Source organism: Delphinus delphis, chromosome 7 (genome assembly GCF_949987515.2).
Source record: "Delphinus delphis chromosome 7, mDelDel1.2, whole genome shotgun sequence".
In the NCBI taxonomy this organism is placed as follows: domain Eukaryota; kingdom Metazoa; phylum Chordata; class Mammalia; order Artiodactyla; family Delphinidae; genus Delphinus; species Delphinus delphis.
In genome coordinates this window covers 900201-917480 of record NC_082689.1, presented here as the reverse complement: position 1 = coordinate 917480, position 17280 = coordinate 900201, and the positions used below count along the sequence as shown (strand labels likewise).

The window sequence follows — 17280 nt, the reverse complement described above, 5'->3', positions numbered from 1 at the left end:
TAACCCCCAGTCTCCCAAATGGGACTGCAAATGGCCCAGGGGGAGGGCCGCGGAGGGTCAGCAGGCCTGTGCCTGGAAATGCACAGCCTCGCTGGGGGTCGCGACCCAAGGTCTGCCTGCCGAGCACCACTGTGTGCCCCGGGCATGGCCCCTGGGGCAGCCCTGCCCCTACAGGCCCCCAGGAGGACCCAGAAGAGAGCCTTTACTAGGGTCCCCTGAGGCATGTGCTCAGGAGAAGGTCAGCAGTGCCCCGGAGGGAACTCCTCCCCCTAGGCGGCCTACTCAGAGGAGGAAAGTGCAACCGGGGGGAGGACGGGGCGTGTGCCCCCTCCCACCCCCTGCAGGAGGTGGGCCAGTCTAGGGGGGGTCAGAGGTCAGCCTGGACAACCCACTGTTCCCACCTTCCCCCCTGCCCCCCCCCCCCCCCCCCCCGTGGTTTGGTGCAAGCTGGGAAGTTCTGCCCCTTCTCCCTGTCAGGGAGGGGCCACCTGCCCTCCCCCCTGAGGAAACAAACAGGAGAGGGCCTTCCCCTGGGCCCCAAACCCACGGCACAGACGGCAGAGGGCTGCCAGTTTCCCACAGAAAACCCACAGATGGAAAAGCACGTCCTCCTGGGCTCCCACCAAGGTGACCGGCCTGCTGGCAGCTCTGCCCTCCGGGCTGCACTGTTGGAGGCCGTGTCCTGACCCCACGGGGATTTTGCGAGTGAGGTTCACGGACCCTCCCTGTCCAAGGAGGGTGAGGCTGCCACACCCCTCCTCCGACCTTGGCCATGATTTGACCACTGTGCTGCAGCCTGGCTCAGGTCTTCCCCCCACCTCCTCACTCAGCATCTGAGCCAGCGGGGTGCCAGGCTTGGCTTGTCCTCACGAATCAGCCCCCACCAGCACCCGAGAGCAGAGACGGTGGAGAGCCCCCGGGGGTCGGGCCCTGCTCTGGGCCTAGGGACCAGAGGTGGCCAGATGCCGGCCCCCTGTGGAGGACAAACAGAGTCTGACTCAGAGCAAGTTCCTGTGGCACGAGAAGAGCTGCGATGGCCACAGGCTGGAGACGCAGAATCTGAGTTGTGGGCACTCGAGGGCCTGCTCCCACCCACGGGGCATCTGTCCACTTGCCCCCAGGCCGGCGTGGACCAGCCTCCCCGATGGAAGGCTGATTTACCGGGAGTTGGCCCCAGACTTCTCTTGCTGTGAGGTTTCCTTAGGCCCCCAAATCATCTCCCCCCGCATTTCTCCTGACGTGGCCATGCAGGGCAGAAACTGCTTAATGCCCTGAAGCAGCCCGGGCCAGAGTCCTCCTCACATACGACCAGATGGCAAGCCTCAGGGCTGGGTGGGCAGCGTGAGGCTGGCCTCTGGCCACTTCCAGAAGGGTGGCCCCCGGCCGACGACACGCTGGCAGGAGGGTGACCTGGTCCCCTGGGGGACAGGGGCCTGAAAGGACACCCAGGAGGCCTGCCCCCAGGCCCAAAAACTCACGCAGGCCTGAGGATCTGTCCTGGAGCTGCCTTGCGGACAAGGCACCTCCTCTGGGCCGGCCCCACACGGGCGGCTGGGGACCCACGGAGGAGGAGGAGGATGGCCCCAGCCGCAGGGCACGCCCGCAGAGCCCTCTCCTCGTGGCCAGGCCACCTCCGGGGGGCTCGGGGCCGTGGGCTGAGACGCCCGCCCCGCTTGGCGCTTTAAGAGCCGCCTAATTTGCATGGCCCGGCCCGGCCCCGCCCAGGCCCGAGTGACCGCCCGGTTGGATATTTAAATCGCGGCCGTAGGGGCGGGTCCGGCTCCGAACGCGGTCCCGCCCGGCGCCTTCCTCCGCGAGAGGCGACCGGAGCACGGCCCGGCCGAGCGGCAGCGGGACTCCGAAGTCCACCAACGGCGCGGCCGCGCTCCCCGCACGCCCGGCCGGCCGGCCCTGCGGGCCACTCCCGACCGCGGCCTCGCTCCTGCCCCGCGGTGACCGCAAGCCCCCCTGCGGCCCCTCCTCGTCGCCTGTCCGTCCCCGCTGTGTCTTCGCTGTGTCCCCCGCTCCGTCCTTCTCTGTCCCCGTTCCGTCCCGCTGTGTCCCTCGCTCCGTCCCCGCCCGCCGACCCCCGGCGATGCCGCGCGGCGCCACCTGGGCGCTGCTCTTGGCCGCGGCCCTGGGGCTCGGGGCGCGCGGCGTGCGCGGCGCTGTGGCCCTAGCCGACTTCTACCCATTCGGCGCGGAGCGCGGCGACGCCGTCACCCCCAAGCAGGACGACGGCGGCTCCGGGCTGCGGCCGCTCTCCGTGCCCTTTCCGTTCTTCGGCGCCGAGCACTCCGGCCTCTACGTGAGTAACCCGAGCCCGCGGGGGGCGCCAGGGGGGTGCTGCGCCCCAGCCGCTGCCCGCCGCCCCGAGTCCCGCCGCCGCCGCCAGCAACTTGGCACCGTGGCGGCCAGAGGTGGAATGAGGACAGTGCTTCCTCCCTCCGGCGGCCAAGGCCGGACAGCGGCCCGCGGGAGCGGCGGGCGGGGTTGGGGGCCCGAGCTGCGGCCCCGCCACATTGGCGAGTGGAGCGGGGCGCGCCCGGCCCTGGCCCCTGCCCCTGTCGGACCGCCTGGGGCTTGGGCTGCGGGCACTGAGCCGTGTGCCCCTGCTGGGCCCAGCGCAGCGGGGTGAGGGGAGGCCTGCCCCGTCCCGCCCCGTCCCGGTTCCTTCACAGACAGCAGTGTAACAGCAGGCGGCTGCTTCCTGGGTCCTCAGTTTCCCGAGTGGGGCTCCTGGCCCCTTCAGTTCCTCGCTTGGCCTGCCGAGGTCTCAGCCCCTCCCAGGGCCACACGGGCCCCGCCCCCAGTTGACACCTGAGGCCCACTTGCTGGAGGCTGGGACGCGCCCAGACTTTCAGAGGTGCTGTGCGAGACTCAGCAAGCTGGTCGTCTCTGAGCCGCCCTTTCCCTCTCCCTCTCCTCCTGAGCCTGGGGGCTGGCCACTGAGGCCCAGACCTTCAAACAGGACTCCCAGAGGGAGCTCAGGAGAGCGGAGACAGTTCAGGCTTAAGGACAGCAGAACCCCCCCGGGGGGACCCGGGGCCACTGAGGAAATGCAATGTCACACCTCATTGCTGCATCGAGCATTTACTGGGGGGCACCGTGCGCTGTCCTCTGAATCCCAGCTAGAAAAGTGCCGGCACCCTGTACCTCCAACACCATTGCCCCGCCCTCTGTCACTTCCAGCACCACCTCCACCTCCCCCCTCCACCGCCCATCAGCACCACTGCCTGCACTGCCAGCTCCCCCATCAGCCCTGTCACCTCCCCCATCAACACTGCCTCTCTCCACTCGACCCCAGCACGGCTGCCAGCATCACTAGCTACCCTCCCACCACAGCCCTTCCATCGCCAGAGGTGGGAGGGGCAGCCGTTCTCTCTGTAGGTGCCACCCAGTGCACGTTCCTCCGGGCCAGGACTTGGACAGAGGGGCAGGACTGACTTCCGGAAGTATGGGGCTGGGGGCAGAGCTGTGCTCAGGGTCTTTGGGAGCCAGGGAGGCCCATGCATCCTAGAAGGGGGAAAATTCACGTTGGCATCGCCTTAACAGAGCCTCTGTCCAAATGCTCCTTGAACCTTCGGGCCAGGCGCAACCTCCTCACTCCAAGTCACAGGTGAAAATATTATTAAAACGGCTGACCCTCTTAACAGCCTCACCAAAACCAGCTACCCCTGCCAAAGCAACTGGGAGGCGTGGTTCTAAAGTGGAGAGCTGCGCTAGCAAAACAAACGGTTTCATCTTAAACCAGCACGTGGCTCCTCGCGAAACCTGTGTCTCCGTGAGAGCTCTTTCCTGAAAAAAGCTGTCGTCTGACAAACACCTGCCCGTGGCGACGTAGGGAGCCCACTTCACCTCTCTTCGCTCGGTAGGAAAGACAGTGGAAACCTTGAGGGCCCCGGACACCTTGCCTGAAATAATGGCCAGGGCTCTGTGGTCAAGGAGGGAGCAGGGCAGCGGGTCAGAAATGAGGCCAGTTAGAGAAGAGAAGGCATTTATTCCGAAGCAAGTGGGTCAGACTGGTGCCTCCCAGCTCGCGCAGCTGAGACAATGCTTCTCTGCATGCCCCTGTCTCTGACCCTCGTCCAGCCGGGCGCGGCGTCAGCCAGCCCTGAGCCCAGGTGCCCGCATCCGGCCGAGTGAGGGTCCTCCAGGGCTGGACACCCCGGCCCGATGCCTGGCAAAGAGCAGGCTTGTGGAGTGAATGGACACACGGGTGAGTGAATGAAGGCCTCGCCGTGACCCTGCGTGAAGATCAGTGCTTTCTGATCAGAATCGACCCCGGCAAGGACTCGGTCCTGCCGCGTGCGCGGTGGCCTCCTTTCTAGAAAGCCCCGTCGTTTTGCTTCTTTCTCACGCCGTAGCAGCCGTATGTGGTGACTTGTAAGGCTCTGAAAATTGTTGAGAGTCCCTTCTGAACACAAACCAGGCCGGCCCCGCTGGTGGGCATGGAGCGCGGCAGCTGAGAGGGAACCTTCTTGCAGGGAAAAAAGCTGGACAAGTTCACAGGTAGAGATGGCAGCTGTGCTGTGGCCTGCAGGCCCGGCCGAGGCGCAGCGTCCGCGCGGGGCAGCCATGGGGACTGAGAGGCCGTGAGTGGCCAGCGGTGGTGAGGAGCCCCCGTGTCCCCCCAGAAGGGTGAGGCCTGGGGGCTGCGGAGGAAGGTCTTGGTTTACTTGGCATCAGGAGCCCCAAGTGGCAACCTCAGGGAGCACTTCTGCTCCTTCATCGGGGAAGGAGTGCCAGGTGGGCGGTGTCTGCGAAGGTGCTGGGCACGCTGAGAGGGTCCACACGTCTGTTACGAGGGTGCAGTGGCCGAGACATGGGTGCGGGGTCTGCCGGCTGTGTCTCCAAGGCTGGGCTGCTGGGGGTGATGCACAGGGGGGTACCCGCCTTGGCGTGCCTTCCATCCTTCCCCTGCAGAGCCCCTTCCAGCCCCTGCTGGCCCCGCACGCACAGTGCTGTGACACCCTTGACCTCTGAATCTTGGGGACTCTTCCTTGTTCTGGTCTTTTGGAGCACCTTGGGGCCAGTCACGGAGAGCCCCGAGTGGGAAACGGGAAGGGTGTGGGCCCGGGGCGGGCAGTGGCACCTCCGAGCCTGGGGGAAGACGTGTTGACAGTTGATTTGACCTGAGCCCTGGCCAGCAGCCCCTCTTTCTAGTGTCCCAGGCAAGGCTGGCTCCACACCTGGTGTCTGCTTATCCGCTGGCATCCCCACCGGGGGCACAGTCCCCGCCCAGCCTCTCCCAGACCGCCCGCCCAGGGGAGGTCCGCAGGCGGCCCGGGACTGGTGGCTGGTCGGTTCCTCCGAGAACCCCGGCTTCCCCACCTGTGCAGCCCGTGGCACCTTGCCAACCAAGACAGTCCGCTGGCTGGCCACCAGCTCCGAGCCATCTGGAAAACCCACCCTGACCCACAGGACAAAACCAGTGAGATGGAGGCAGGCCTGGCAGTGGAGCTCGGCTTTTCTGACCTGAGGAAGCCCCCGCAGAAACGCATGAGCCCCCTGGCTGGGAGGAGAGGCCGCAGCCCCCAGGGGGCAGACAGGGTCCTGGGCAGGCCCCTCCCCATGCTCCCTTCCTGCTGGTACCTGGGGAGGAGCGGGGCACAGGCAAGGGGCTCGGAGGTGGAGGTGGAGGTGGGCAGGGGTCGAGGCAGGGTCCTGGGTGGCCTGGCAGCCCCACGTGGGGGGAGAGCGCCGGGGCGAGATCCAGGCTGGCCCCTCGGCCTGGACCTCCCGGCAGCCCGACGGAGGGCGGGCAGTGCAGTCCTCCCCGGCCCAGAGAGGAAAGTGGGCCTCAGATGCAGGCCCAGGGGCCTCAGGACTCCTGCGTCCCGCTGCCTCCTTGCTATTCCACCCCGGCCGTAGTGCGGCCCAGACAGAAGTCCTGCTTCCTCGGCCATCCTGGGAGCTCCCCTGAGACCCCGCCTCGTTCCCACGTGGTCAGAGCAGGCAGCTGGGCCTGCAGCCCTACCTTGGAAATGCTCCCACTTCCCAGAGCGGCCACCCCGCCGGCCTGGGCGCGTGCGGCACCTCCTCGTGGGCGTCCGGCTCCTGGCCCTGCCCCTCCAGCCTGTCCGTGGGGCGGCCGAGGGAGCCTTGCCTTTCTCTCCTGCCCTTACCCAGCCCCCCTGGCCTTGGGGCTGGGCCCCGTGTACCTGTGCCCCCCCGTCACCCGCCAGCCCCCCTGGCCCTGGGCCCTGTGTACCTGTGCCCCCCCAGACCCCTGGCCTTGGGGCTGGGCCCCGTGTACCTGTGCCCCCCCATCTCCCGCCAGCACCCCTGGCCTTGGGGCTGGGCCCTGTGTACCTGTGCCCCCCATCCCCCGCCAGCACCCCTGGCCTTGGGGCTGGGCCCTGTGTACCTGGGCCCCGTGTACCTGTGCCCCCCGTCCCCCGCCAGCGCCCCGGCCCTGGGGCTGGGCCCCGTGTACCTGTGCCCCGTGTACCTGTGCCTCCCGTCCCCCGCCAGCGCCCCTGGTCCTGGGGCTGGGCCCCGTGTACCTGTGCCCCGTGTACCTGTGCCCCCCGTCCCCCGCCAGTGGCCCTGGCCCTGGGGCTGGGCCCCGTGTACCTGTGCCCCGTGTACCTGTGCCTCCCGTCCCCCGCCAGCGCCCCTGGCCCTGGGGCTGGGCCCCGTGTAGCTGTGCCCCGTGTACCTGTGCCTCCCGTCCCCCGCCAGCGCCCCTGGCCCTGTGTACCTGTGCCCCGTGTACCTGTGCCCCCGTCCCCCGCCAGCCCCCCAGCTCCCTCTGCTCCAGCCAATACAGAACAGGTCACCCTCAGCCACTGTGCTTGCTGCCAGCTCGGAGCCCCTCCCAGGACAGGCAGGCCTCCTCCCCTGAACGGGCCCCACTCCCCCAGCCTGGTCCCTGCGCTCCCCGCGTGTCGCTTCTGACCCCACCTTGGTTGTTTACCCTGCACGGGGCGTGTGCCCCGCAAGGCACATCAGTACACGGTCCTGGCACCCACGTGTGTTTGACTGTATTTGGACGTCGTGCTGGCGGATGTGGACGTAGGTGTGTAGGTGCGTCTGCCCACTGAGGGAAATGCAAGCAGCGACACCTCAGCGGCCGTGAGCAGTCCTCGGGCTCAGGTCCTGGTTCCCGAACACCAGGCACCACTGAAAGGAACTGGGGCTCTCTGGAGATTATACAGCCATGGCAGGAAGAGAAGAAAATGAGCTTGGAAAAGCTTGTGCCAGAAAGTAATAGAGTGATCAAAGAAAGATGGGGATGTGGCGGAAGAACACAGCGGCCACACCCGAAAGGGGCTCTCGGGACAAGCGAAGCATCACTTTAATGGTAGTGACAGATTTCAGTCCCTAAGGAAAGGGGAGCCAGTGAGTTCACGCCGATACGAGTATAGATACATGATTAAATGTATAAACGAGGGAGAAAGTGGTACTGACCACACTGCCTCGGTGCTGAGTGTCCTGCTCCGGGCAACCGTGTGTTCTCGGTAGAGGATGTCCTTGCTCAGGGGAATACACAGTAGGGGGCTCGGTGGGTAAAGGGTCATCACTTCTGCAAGGTCCTCTCAAGTGGTTCAGGAAACATCTGTGTAGAAGGAGAGAGAGCATGATGAAGCAAATGGGGCAGAATCCTAGAATTTGGTGAGTGTGGGTCAGAAGTACGAGGAGTGCCTTGCACTTTTTCTGTAAGTTTGACATTCTGTCAAAACATAACGTAACCTCTAGGGAATGCCTTCTGGCAGGAACACCCGGAGCCCCGGGCACGCACCCCGCCACCCTCACTGGGAAGCCAGCCTGGCCGGCTGGGAAGGACTCAGGTGTTCCCCTCCTCAGCTCTCAGGGGCTGTGTGAAGCTAGATGTGACCAGCTCGCCACAGCGTGCCTCCAGGACAGCCCACCACTCACTCACCATTGACTTATTTGCTAATTCATTTAGTCACACATCCATCCGGAAACCTTGGTGGAGCCCTAGCTCTGAGTCAAGGAGCGGACATATGCACCAGCAGCAGAGTTTTACTTTTAGTCCTAAAATTTTGTCTCTTTTGTTCACGGTGCTCTCCCAGCCTCTGCAAGAGAGCTAGCTTGTAGAAGCAGCTCTGTAAACGTCGGCTGTTCATCCTCTGACTGTTGGGATAACACGCTCATAATTCCATCTTCCCAAAGCAAGCGCTCTGAACATTTTGGCAACATCCTTCCCGATGTGTTTTCAAGCGCATTTGGAGCTGCCATTTCATACAAATTTCCATTTTGCATATTTCGTTCAATATTATACTGTGAGCATTTTCCAGTGCCTTAAATCTGCTGTGAAGAGTGTGCTTTTTGGTGGCAGTATAATATTCCATCCTGTGGCTATACCATAATTCTTTTCAGCAGTCACAACCTGTGGCCTGTGTGGGTGGCTTCAGTGTCTCCGGGGATGCTCCAGTGCACATCTTTGTTCAGGCAGGTCTTTTGTTTTTCCGTTCCTCCAGGGGGGCTGGCTGGGTCCCAAGGAATGTGCTTTTCAGGGCTGTCTCCCTACTTTCCCCTGCTGCCCAGAGGGCGTCCTTATTCACACCCTCCTCTGCTGGGGGAAGGGGGCCTCCTCAGGTGACTTGAGTCAGCCTGGAGGGCACAGCAGCTTCCAGGCCACACAGGGTACCTGTGGTCCAGTCGACGATGGGGTGGGGACAGTGGGCAGACCCAGGGACAAAACAAGCTGCAGGAGCCTGGGCCCCAGTGGACACTGCTCCCATGGCTCTGAAACCAGGCGGCTGGAGGGGGCTGCCCGGCTCGTTCCCTCCCCCCCACTCCCCCCACCCCCCATACCTCCCCACAGGGGGTCCAGCCTCAGAGCCTTAGCAGCCATTAACTGGCCGTTTACACACCGGGGCGAGTCCTTCACTGAACGCCTGCTGTGTGCGAAGCGTTACCCGGCTCCCAGCCCGAGGACTCGGCTCGGGCAGAAGTCTGAGTGCTGGGGGCTGCGTCCAGGGTGGGAGGAGTGGGCACCGTGTCTTGGTACAGGTCCCAGGACCAGGCTGTCCTCCAGGCGGGTCCAGGCGGCTGGCCGAGGGCCAGACACAGCCCCCTCGGGCCCTCACACACGTCCTGCAGCGAATGTTTCCCGCCACCTGCTCTGGGCAGAGGGGCTGCCGGGCACAGGCAGCTCTGGAGGCTTGCTGTGGATGGGGCCTGGGGTAGGGCTGGTGTCCCGGGGGAGTGGCCACCGTCCCCAGAGTGAGACTGGCAGGGTGAGAGGCCTAGGTGTGGGAGCAGAGGCACACTGTCCCTGCACTTGGAGGTGGCAGCCAGGGGCGGTGGCTGCAGGGTGACAGTGGACCCGACGTGGCCTCAGAGCTCAGGGCAGCAAGGTCAGGCTGTGCTGGGCCCGGGGGAGGGGGGCGTGGGTGCCCAAGCACAGGGCATGTCCAGGGGCCTCTGGGGACTTGGGATCTGGTCCTAGGGGGGCACCTGGCCCAGGTGTGCCAGAGGTGAGGCAGGAGCTGCCATCTAATCTACACAGGGAAGGAAGGGAAGGGCTGTGAGGACAGCTGGAGGGACAGGACACGGGAGGGGCAGGTGCCTGGACCCCCCGCCCACTGGAGAGGCAGCCCCTGTTGGAGTGGGGTGGGGCTCAAGGGCCTGGGCTCTGGGCCATAGGCAGGACCACAAGGCCCAGCAGGAGACGAGAGGGTGGCCACGGGGAGGCCCTGGACAGCTGACGGCAGGGGGCACGGTAGGGAGGTAGCAGAGGACCTGCGCCCCGAGGGCCCAGCCTGGGAGGGGGAAGGGCCGTCGCTCCAGTGCTGCGGGGAATCCCTCCTCCCCCGCTGGGCGCTGAAGCCAGCCCACTGCCCCACCCGCAGGCTACACCCTGGCTGCCCAGCAGTGCCCCCCCCCACCCGGTCCTCTGTGGCCCTCCTGCAGCCAGGCGAGGCCACCTGGCACTCCGGGTGCTCAGAGAGGGCCAGCCTCCCCTCCTCGCCAGGTCTGGGTGTCCAGGGCCCCACCTTGCCCGGGGGCCCAGGGCCCTGCCCACGGCCGCCCTGCGAGCAGGACCCCAGCCCCGAGCTGTGCTTGTGGAAGGAATCCTGGTTCCCCAGAAAGCTGCCAGGAAATAAAAGACATGCCTACATTTTTCAAAACAAGCTTATAAAAGGCCTCAGAACTTTATTGTTTTATTTCTGGCAGAAACGTCAAAGCAGGAACCAAGGCCCCGCCCTTTCGGATCTGATGTTTGCAGAGCTGGGGTGCTGTGCCCGTGGGGTCCCCAGCTCCCCTCCAGGCTTGCCTCCTGGCCCAGAGCAGCCCCTCGCCCAGCAAGGGTGGCACCAGCCAGCCCCAAGCTGCCCAGTTCAGGGACCAGCCAGACACACGTCACACGCTTTCAGCGGCAAGTGGCCTCTGAGAGACTCTCCAGGACACTCCGGCTCTCTCCCAGTTCCCTCCCAGTTGTCTCCCAGCTCTCTCCCAGTTTTATCCAAGTCGGAAATGCCACCAGGCCATCTCTCTGCGCTTTCTCCTGGCCCAGCGGAGGGAGGGCCGGCCCCTCCTGTGAGAAAGGCCTGGGTGCCTTTCCCTCTGCGGGCCACACGCACCCCCAGGTCAAGGGCAGGCTTCCTCCACGCCCCGCGGGCCCCCTTCCTGCTGCTGTGGCCTCGGGGCCTCCCCAGAGGACCAGCCCAGGCCCACCTGGCTGGCCTCACGTCCTGAGGGGCAGCGGGCGCGGGGCAGCACATTGCAGGGCCCGGACCCAGCCGACGGCCGGCCCGGGTCTGGTTTCCGGTACGTCAGTGGCTGAAGAGCACGCTGGTGCCCGGCAGGGGGTCGGGGTCGAGTCCTTTCTCCTGTTTTCCCGACGTGTTGCCCGTTCTACAGAGTGCTGTTGCAAGGAGAGAAATAATAATAGTAAGATTGATATTCTGTGGGAGTAGCATTCGCTGGCCCTGAAGAAGGAGAGGGACCCCGGTGGGGGGGAGGGGTGCCGTGCCGCTCCCCGCGCCGCCAGCCCCGCCCGCCCCACCGGAGGTTCAGACGTTCTCCCCTGGAGGAAGACAGTCCGGGCACGCCCCTGCCCAGGTGGCCCCGGCCCTGCTCTGCCCTGGCCCCGCCCCGTGGGGAGGGCGGCAGCCATCCGGTGGGGGCGGAGAGGGGAGCCCGCCGGCGGAGCGCCGGCGGGCAGGCCGGAGGCCTCTGCACACACCGCACACACCTGAGCACCGGACTTCAAAGGCAGGAAGGAAACTGGGCAGAGCGCCTGTGGGGGAGCCATGGGGCCCAGGCCAGCCGAGGAAGACAGACGGGGGGGGGGGGGGGGGGGGGGGGGGGGTGCAGGATGCAGGGAGGGCAGGGCAGGCGGTCCCACCCGGCAGGTGGCCACGGCCCTAGGGACCCTCACTCCAGCCTGCGGCGCCCCCCCATCCAACTGTGACTCCTCACCCTTGACTCTTTTCCTAAACACGGGCAGAAAAGGGGACCCAAAGTAAGTGTGCAGCGAAAGAGCAGATGTGATGCGAGCCCCGAGGGACGGCGGCCCCAAGTTAAGGCCTGTGGTTGCCGCCCACACCGTGCAGCCCTGACAAGGCTGCCTGCACCTGCCTCCTTCCCTCCAAGTTGTTCAGGTTCTTCCGTGTTTTGTCCATTATCACCGTGGTTCAATTACATAGATCGTCTTCAAGTTGTTTGTTTCACTGTGGTGGACATTTGGAGCTGTTCCTACTTTTAGACCATTCTTACTGTGCTGTCTGGGAACATTCCGGAACGTGCGTCCCGGTGCACCTGGGCGCTGGCATGGAGGGTGGTGGGCCCTAGGGGTGGGGCTGTCGGGCATGGGCCGCACCCGCTCCCAGCTTGTGAAGTACAGAGGCCACGGGTGTTCCCACTGCAGGACACGCTTGCCAGTCCGGTGGTTGTGGACGGGCGTGAAAACGAGGTGCTGCTGCTCTGTTTTGTTCATGAGGCTGAGCACATCTTGTTCGCTTGCCGTTGGATTGCCTCATTTGTAAGCCTGCTGTTAAGTCTTTCCTCTTTCCTACTGAGTTCCCTTTTTCCTTGTTACTTTATGGGAGTTGTGTACATACACCAGGTCACAAGTGTTGCGAACATCTTTTCCCTTTTCTCTGCACCTTACTTCACGCTCTTTGGTGCGCCTTTGGGTGAATAGGTACTCTTGAGTTTAATGCAGTAAATGTACCCGTCTTTATTTTTATGGTCAGAGGTTTTTTGTGCTTTTTTTTTTTTTTTTTTTTTGCGGTACGCAGGCCTCTCACTGTTGTGGCCTCTCCCGCTGTGGAGCACAGGCTCCGGACGCGCAGGCTCAGCGGCCATGGCTCACGGGCCCAGCCGCTCCGCAGCATGTGGGATCTTCCCGGACCGGGGCACGAACCCGTGTCCCCTGCATCAGCAGGTGGACTCTCAACCACTGCGCCACCAGGGAAGCCCCTGTGCCTTTTTCTTAAAAACATTTTATTTATTTATTTGGCTGTGTTGGGTCTTAGTTGCGGCACGTGGGATCTTCCGTTGCGGTGTGCGGGCTCCCTAGTTGTGGCACGCGGGCTCAGTTGCACACGGCATGTGGGAATCTTAGTTCCCTGACAGGGGATGGAACCTGCGTCCCCTGCGTTGGAAAGTGGATTCTTCACCACTGGACCGCCGGGGATGTCCTGTGCCTTATTTTAAAAATCACCTCCAAGTCTTGAATATGTTCTCCATGGCCCCCCACAACAGCGTGTCTGCTGTGCAGCTTGGTCGCTCACACCTCCGTGCCTGCACATGTGGAGCTGGGCACGAGGTAGGCCCCCCAGCCCGCCCCCCACCCCCCACCGAGTGTGTGCCTGGGCCATCTCCCGGCCCTCCTCCTGCCCACCTGTCCGATCACTGTTCCGTGTGAGAGCCCAGTGTCCACTACAGCATCCATCCTGGACCAGCAAGTCCTTCCATCTTTTCTTCTCCAGGAAGTCTTGGTCCTTCTTGGCTTTGCCTTTTCATATAAAATTTACAGTTGGCTTATCAGGTTACACACACACACAGACCCACGTCTGCCGGGATTTTTACTGGGATTGCGTGGAGTATGAAGACTGATGCGAGAACTGATACCTTTACCTGGGTTGACTCGCGTGGCCCGGGAACAGAGCACGTTCCTGCGTTTATTTAGATTGTCTCTGACATTCTCTAATAAATCTAACATCTTTTGTTAGATCTATTCTTAAGGACTTGCTATTCTCTATACTGTTGTAAATGGTGTCTTTTCTTCATTTCTTTTCTAAGTACTTACTGCTGTCAATGTGGAATCACAACTGAGTTCTTACCGCTTCTAGTTTTATATGTAACAACCAGGCCGAGCCTCTTACCAATTCTGCCGCATCATCGGGATTCTTCTGGATTTTCCCACATTCACGTGCATAGCATTTGCACCTGATGGTCGTTGTGTTTCTCCCTTTCTAGTCCGTTTGCATTTTGATTCATTTTTCGCCTTGCTGTGCTGGTTGGATACATTGCGTGTTAGCAGGACCCAGAAAGAAAGTGTCCGTGTTTCACGACTAAACGTGCTGCTTCCTCCTGTTCGTTTTCAAGATGCCCTTTTCCGGATCAGAATGTCCCCTCCTATTCCTATTCTCATATTCAGGGAATTTGTATCACATGTGGGTGTTGGCTCTAGTAAATACCATCTCTATACCTATAAAGGTGACTCTCACCTTTAATCTGTTAAATGGGTCACTTAAATTCATTGGATTTCTAATGTAAAGCCACGCTTGATTCCTAACAGAAATCCAAGTTGGTAGTGATGAATTATGTACCCAGTTCATATATTGCTGCATTCAGTTTGCTAACTGCGTTAAGATTTGGGCGGTTTTATATGTGAGATTGGGCTGTTAGCCCATCCACGTTACATTTTAGTGTCGGGGTTGTGCCTCAGAAGATGAGTTCTTCTGTCTGGAAGAGTTCCTGTATCTCTGGACTTACTCCTTGGATGTTTGGTAGAACTCACTGGTGCTGCCATCTGGACCTAGAGTTTTCTTGGTGGGAAAATTGTGAACACTAATTGAATTTCCTTATGAATATAAAAAAATAGATTTTCTATTTCTTTTCACATTTGGTAAGTTGTGTTTTTCTAGGGGAAAAGATCCATTTTATATACAGCTTCAAGGTGATCAACATAAAACTGTTGAGGTCTGGGATTCGATGGTAGCCTCCTTACACACCAGCGGTCAGCCTGTCACTGCTTCTCAGAAGCCGGCCGAGGCCCGAGGCTCCCGGGTCAGGAACAAAGGCCGTTAGGGCTCATGGTGCAGGGAGAGGCACACCGTGTGGTTCGCCTTGGTGTCCCTGGCTCTCCTCGTGGTGTCATGAGGCCACACGGAGGGGCCCAGGCAGATGGAACCCAGACTGGGGGTTTGTGTCATAGCCAGGAAGCCCTGGGCTCGGGGAAGCCATCTCTCCTATGGCGAGCCTGCCTTTGCCCGCAAGGGAGAGGACACTTTGTCTCTCGAAGCCAGTCTCTGCAAATACAACCCCAAGACCCGGCCCAAGCAGGGAGCGGACGAGCAAAGCGCTCGGGGCCTCCCCCACGGCCCACCTCCCCGCCCCCCCTGTTCTGGGCCAAGCTCCAATTTTCACACGAGTCTGCCATTCCATCAGCCACCCTGATTCATCGGACCAGCAGAGGCCAGGACCAGATCTGGGTGATTTGCTGCCCACAGGACTCCAGGCAGCAAGATGGGGTTCAGCCCCAGGTCCCAGGTGCAGCCGGCTGTGCAGGATCCCAGAGAGGCCAGGAGTGGTCCAAGGCCAGGCCACCGTCCATCCTGACGCACGAACGCCTGCGGACCGCCCTGCTGATCTTGGATGCCATCACCAGTGACTACAGAGGCCGTAAATTGGCCCAGAAAGCAACTCCCATTAGGCTGACAAGCTCACCCTGCTTTTGCGCAAACCTTCCCAGCTCTCCACTGAAAATCTGGTATGCTGGGAATCGCCCAGTCACAGGCGGACTGCGAGGGTTGAGCCCCCGCCCCGCCGTGGAGAGACGTCCTGTGATCCCTCTCCCCACATGCAGACGTGTGACCTGAGGGGACGCAGGCCTCTCAGGTTAGGATCTGTTCAACTTGATTCGGGTTGCCTGTCCCGCCGGTTTGGTTAAGGCCTAAGGGCCGTGTCTCTGACCGTTTGTGGTCTCAGTCATCACACACAACAGAACCCGAGGCCCAGTATGAATTCGTGTCATGAGACAAACAAGGTTGTGCCGTCGTGAATTTACCTGCAGGGAGGGCGGGGCCCACACCTGGGCGGCAGGCACAGTAGAGCAGTTTGCGACCGGAGTGTCCCGTGGTTTTTCCACTTTCATAGCTCGCAGACAGGGATGCAAACCCAGCGCAGGTCAGGTGGGCAGCTGCACTGCTGCCCGACTCAGGTGGGCCGTGAGGGCTTTGCCAGGCACTGGATCTAGGGGCGCAAAGCAGTCATCTACCCGCGGCTCCCCCGGGGGCTGAGGTGGTCCTGCCCAGGTGTGGGTTGAATACTCCTCAGCCACAAAGCCAGTGTGCCCGTCCTGGCCCCGTTAATCACCTGCTCCCCCAGCCACCTCTGCTCACACCCAGACCTTTCACCAGGAGGGCTCAGGTGCAAAAGACACCGTTACATCCCCCACAGGGGCCCCCATGGACCACCGCTGACGACAGCACGCAGGGTCCTCAGCCAAGTGACCGTGTCTCCAGGACCTGGAATTCCGCCATCCAACAGAAAGTGAAATTCGAATCCTGCAGCCCCTGTATGGGGGCTGCCCCTGGGGGCGCACCTACCAGGCTAGGCAGGGCTGCTGTCAGGGAGAGGGATGCCTCACGGTGCCAGGAACGGTCCGGGCAGGTCCCTGTCTTCAAAGGAGGGCTGTGTAACCCGGTACCCACACCCCCCTTAGTCCTGGCCACCACCCAGAGGCCAGCCAAGGGGAGCTGAACCCCTCCTGGGGCCACGTTTGGTGAGCAAACAGCCCGGCCAGGGTGCGAGGACCCGGGCAGGCAAGGCCACAGGGGCAGAAGCCTTTCGGGATGATTTCAAGGAGGCTGGTCCAGGGCTCGTGACACCAGGTGCCCTCAGAGGATGGGGAACACAGAACGCTCGTCGCACACCCGACTCTAAGCACTGCGGGGGCCTTTGAGACCCCAGCCCTCCGCTGCCACACACAAATGGTCCAGGGAGTCGACGGTGGCAGTGCCGTGGCCAGAGTGGGCTGATGAGGCTGGAAGGGCAGCACCGTGACGGCGAAGTATCAGCAGCAGTGAGACCCCCATGGAGGGCCTGGGAGGGGTCAGAGGTGGCTCACGAGGCCGGCTTCTGTGGACACAGGCCTGGAGTGTGGCAGTGGATTTTGAGCCCCTAACGCAGAGCCCTTTCTTTCGCTGGGTCATGGTGGTGGCTGCATTGCCATCTCTGGTACGAGGAGGGACACAGGGGCATCCCCGTCAGTCCCATCAGAGAAAGCCCCACCCTGGACACCTGCCCGAGGGACCCAGACCGTGCAACCATCAGCTGCAGTCTTTTCCCGAAGATGGGCGCCCTTCGTTGGCCGGGCTGGGTGGGCTCCGTCCGGCGGCAGCGCCGGCTTTTTCTGCGGAGGGTCTGGTTGTGAACCTCTGCGCATCGTGGCCGTGAGGGCTCGGAGCAAAGGCGTGGGCGCATGTGGGTTCCCGCAAAGCGCGGCCCACGGAGCCCCACCCAGCCTCGTCTGCGTGACCTGGGAGCTGCGAGTGTGATTTGTGTTTTTAAAGGGCTGTGAAAACAAAAACAAAAGGGGCAAAGAGGCATATGCGAGGAGCCCGTATATGGTCCACGGCGTGAAAAGTGTTTACCATCTGGCCCTTCAGCCGGCAGTCCGCTGACCCTCCAGCAGACCCTTAGCAGCCCCCGCAGGTCAGTACAAACCTGGGCGTCCCTCAGAGCTCCTTCCGTGGCCGGGTTGCAGGGGAAGCCGGTACTTACAGTTCTGCCCACGCGCAGGCTGACCCGGCGCCACTTCCGGAGTGGGCGCTGGAGCCGGACAGCCGCTGCCCCCCAGTGGACACCATGGGGCCCAGCTTAGCTGGGCCATCGGCGAACCAGGCTGGCTCTTAGGGCCCCTCTGGGACCCGAGGTCCCGCTCGGCCAGGGCTGCGCTCCGGGTGCCGGGGCGTTAGCTGAGCCCCCCCGAGGGCCGCTGCTGCTGTTTCACGTAAAACCGAGACGGCTCGTGGCACAGGGACCTCTCCCTTTGGCCACCGACCCAGCTGGGCCCTTCCCTTGCTAGTGCTCAAGTTCAAGTCCGCGCGCCCCAGTGGGGATATTGGG

The 17280-nt window shown here is 62.6% G+C and overlaps 2 protein-coding genes across 3 annotated transcripts in view; both read left to right on the top strand.

The window, feature by feature from the left end:
- CROCC2 (ciliary rootlet coiled-coil, rootletin family member 2) overlaps positions 1-1956 on the top strand; it is a 72166-nt gene extending 70210 nt beyond the window's left edge. Inside the window, exon 35 of the mRNA XM_069540876.1 lies at positions 1819-1956. Within this exon, the coding sequence (XP_069396977.1) occupies positions 1819-1956 (138 nt within the window). The remainder of the gene's footprint in view (positions 1-1818) is intronic.
- SNED1 (sushi, nidogen and EGF like domains 1) overlaps positions 1852-17280 on the top strand; it is an 89301-nt gene continuing 73872 nt past the window's right edge. For both annotated transcript variants that reach the window (XM_060015788.1, XM_060015787.1), the window contains exon 1: positions 1852-2308. In XM_060015788.1, coding sequence (XP_059871771.1) covers positions 2096-2308 — 213 coding nt within the window. In that variant the 5' untranslated portion in view covers positions 1852-2095. The remainder of the gene's footprint in view (positions 2309-17280) is intronic.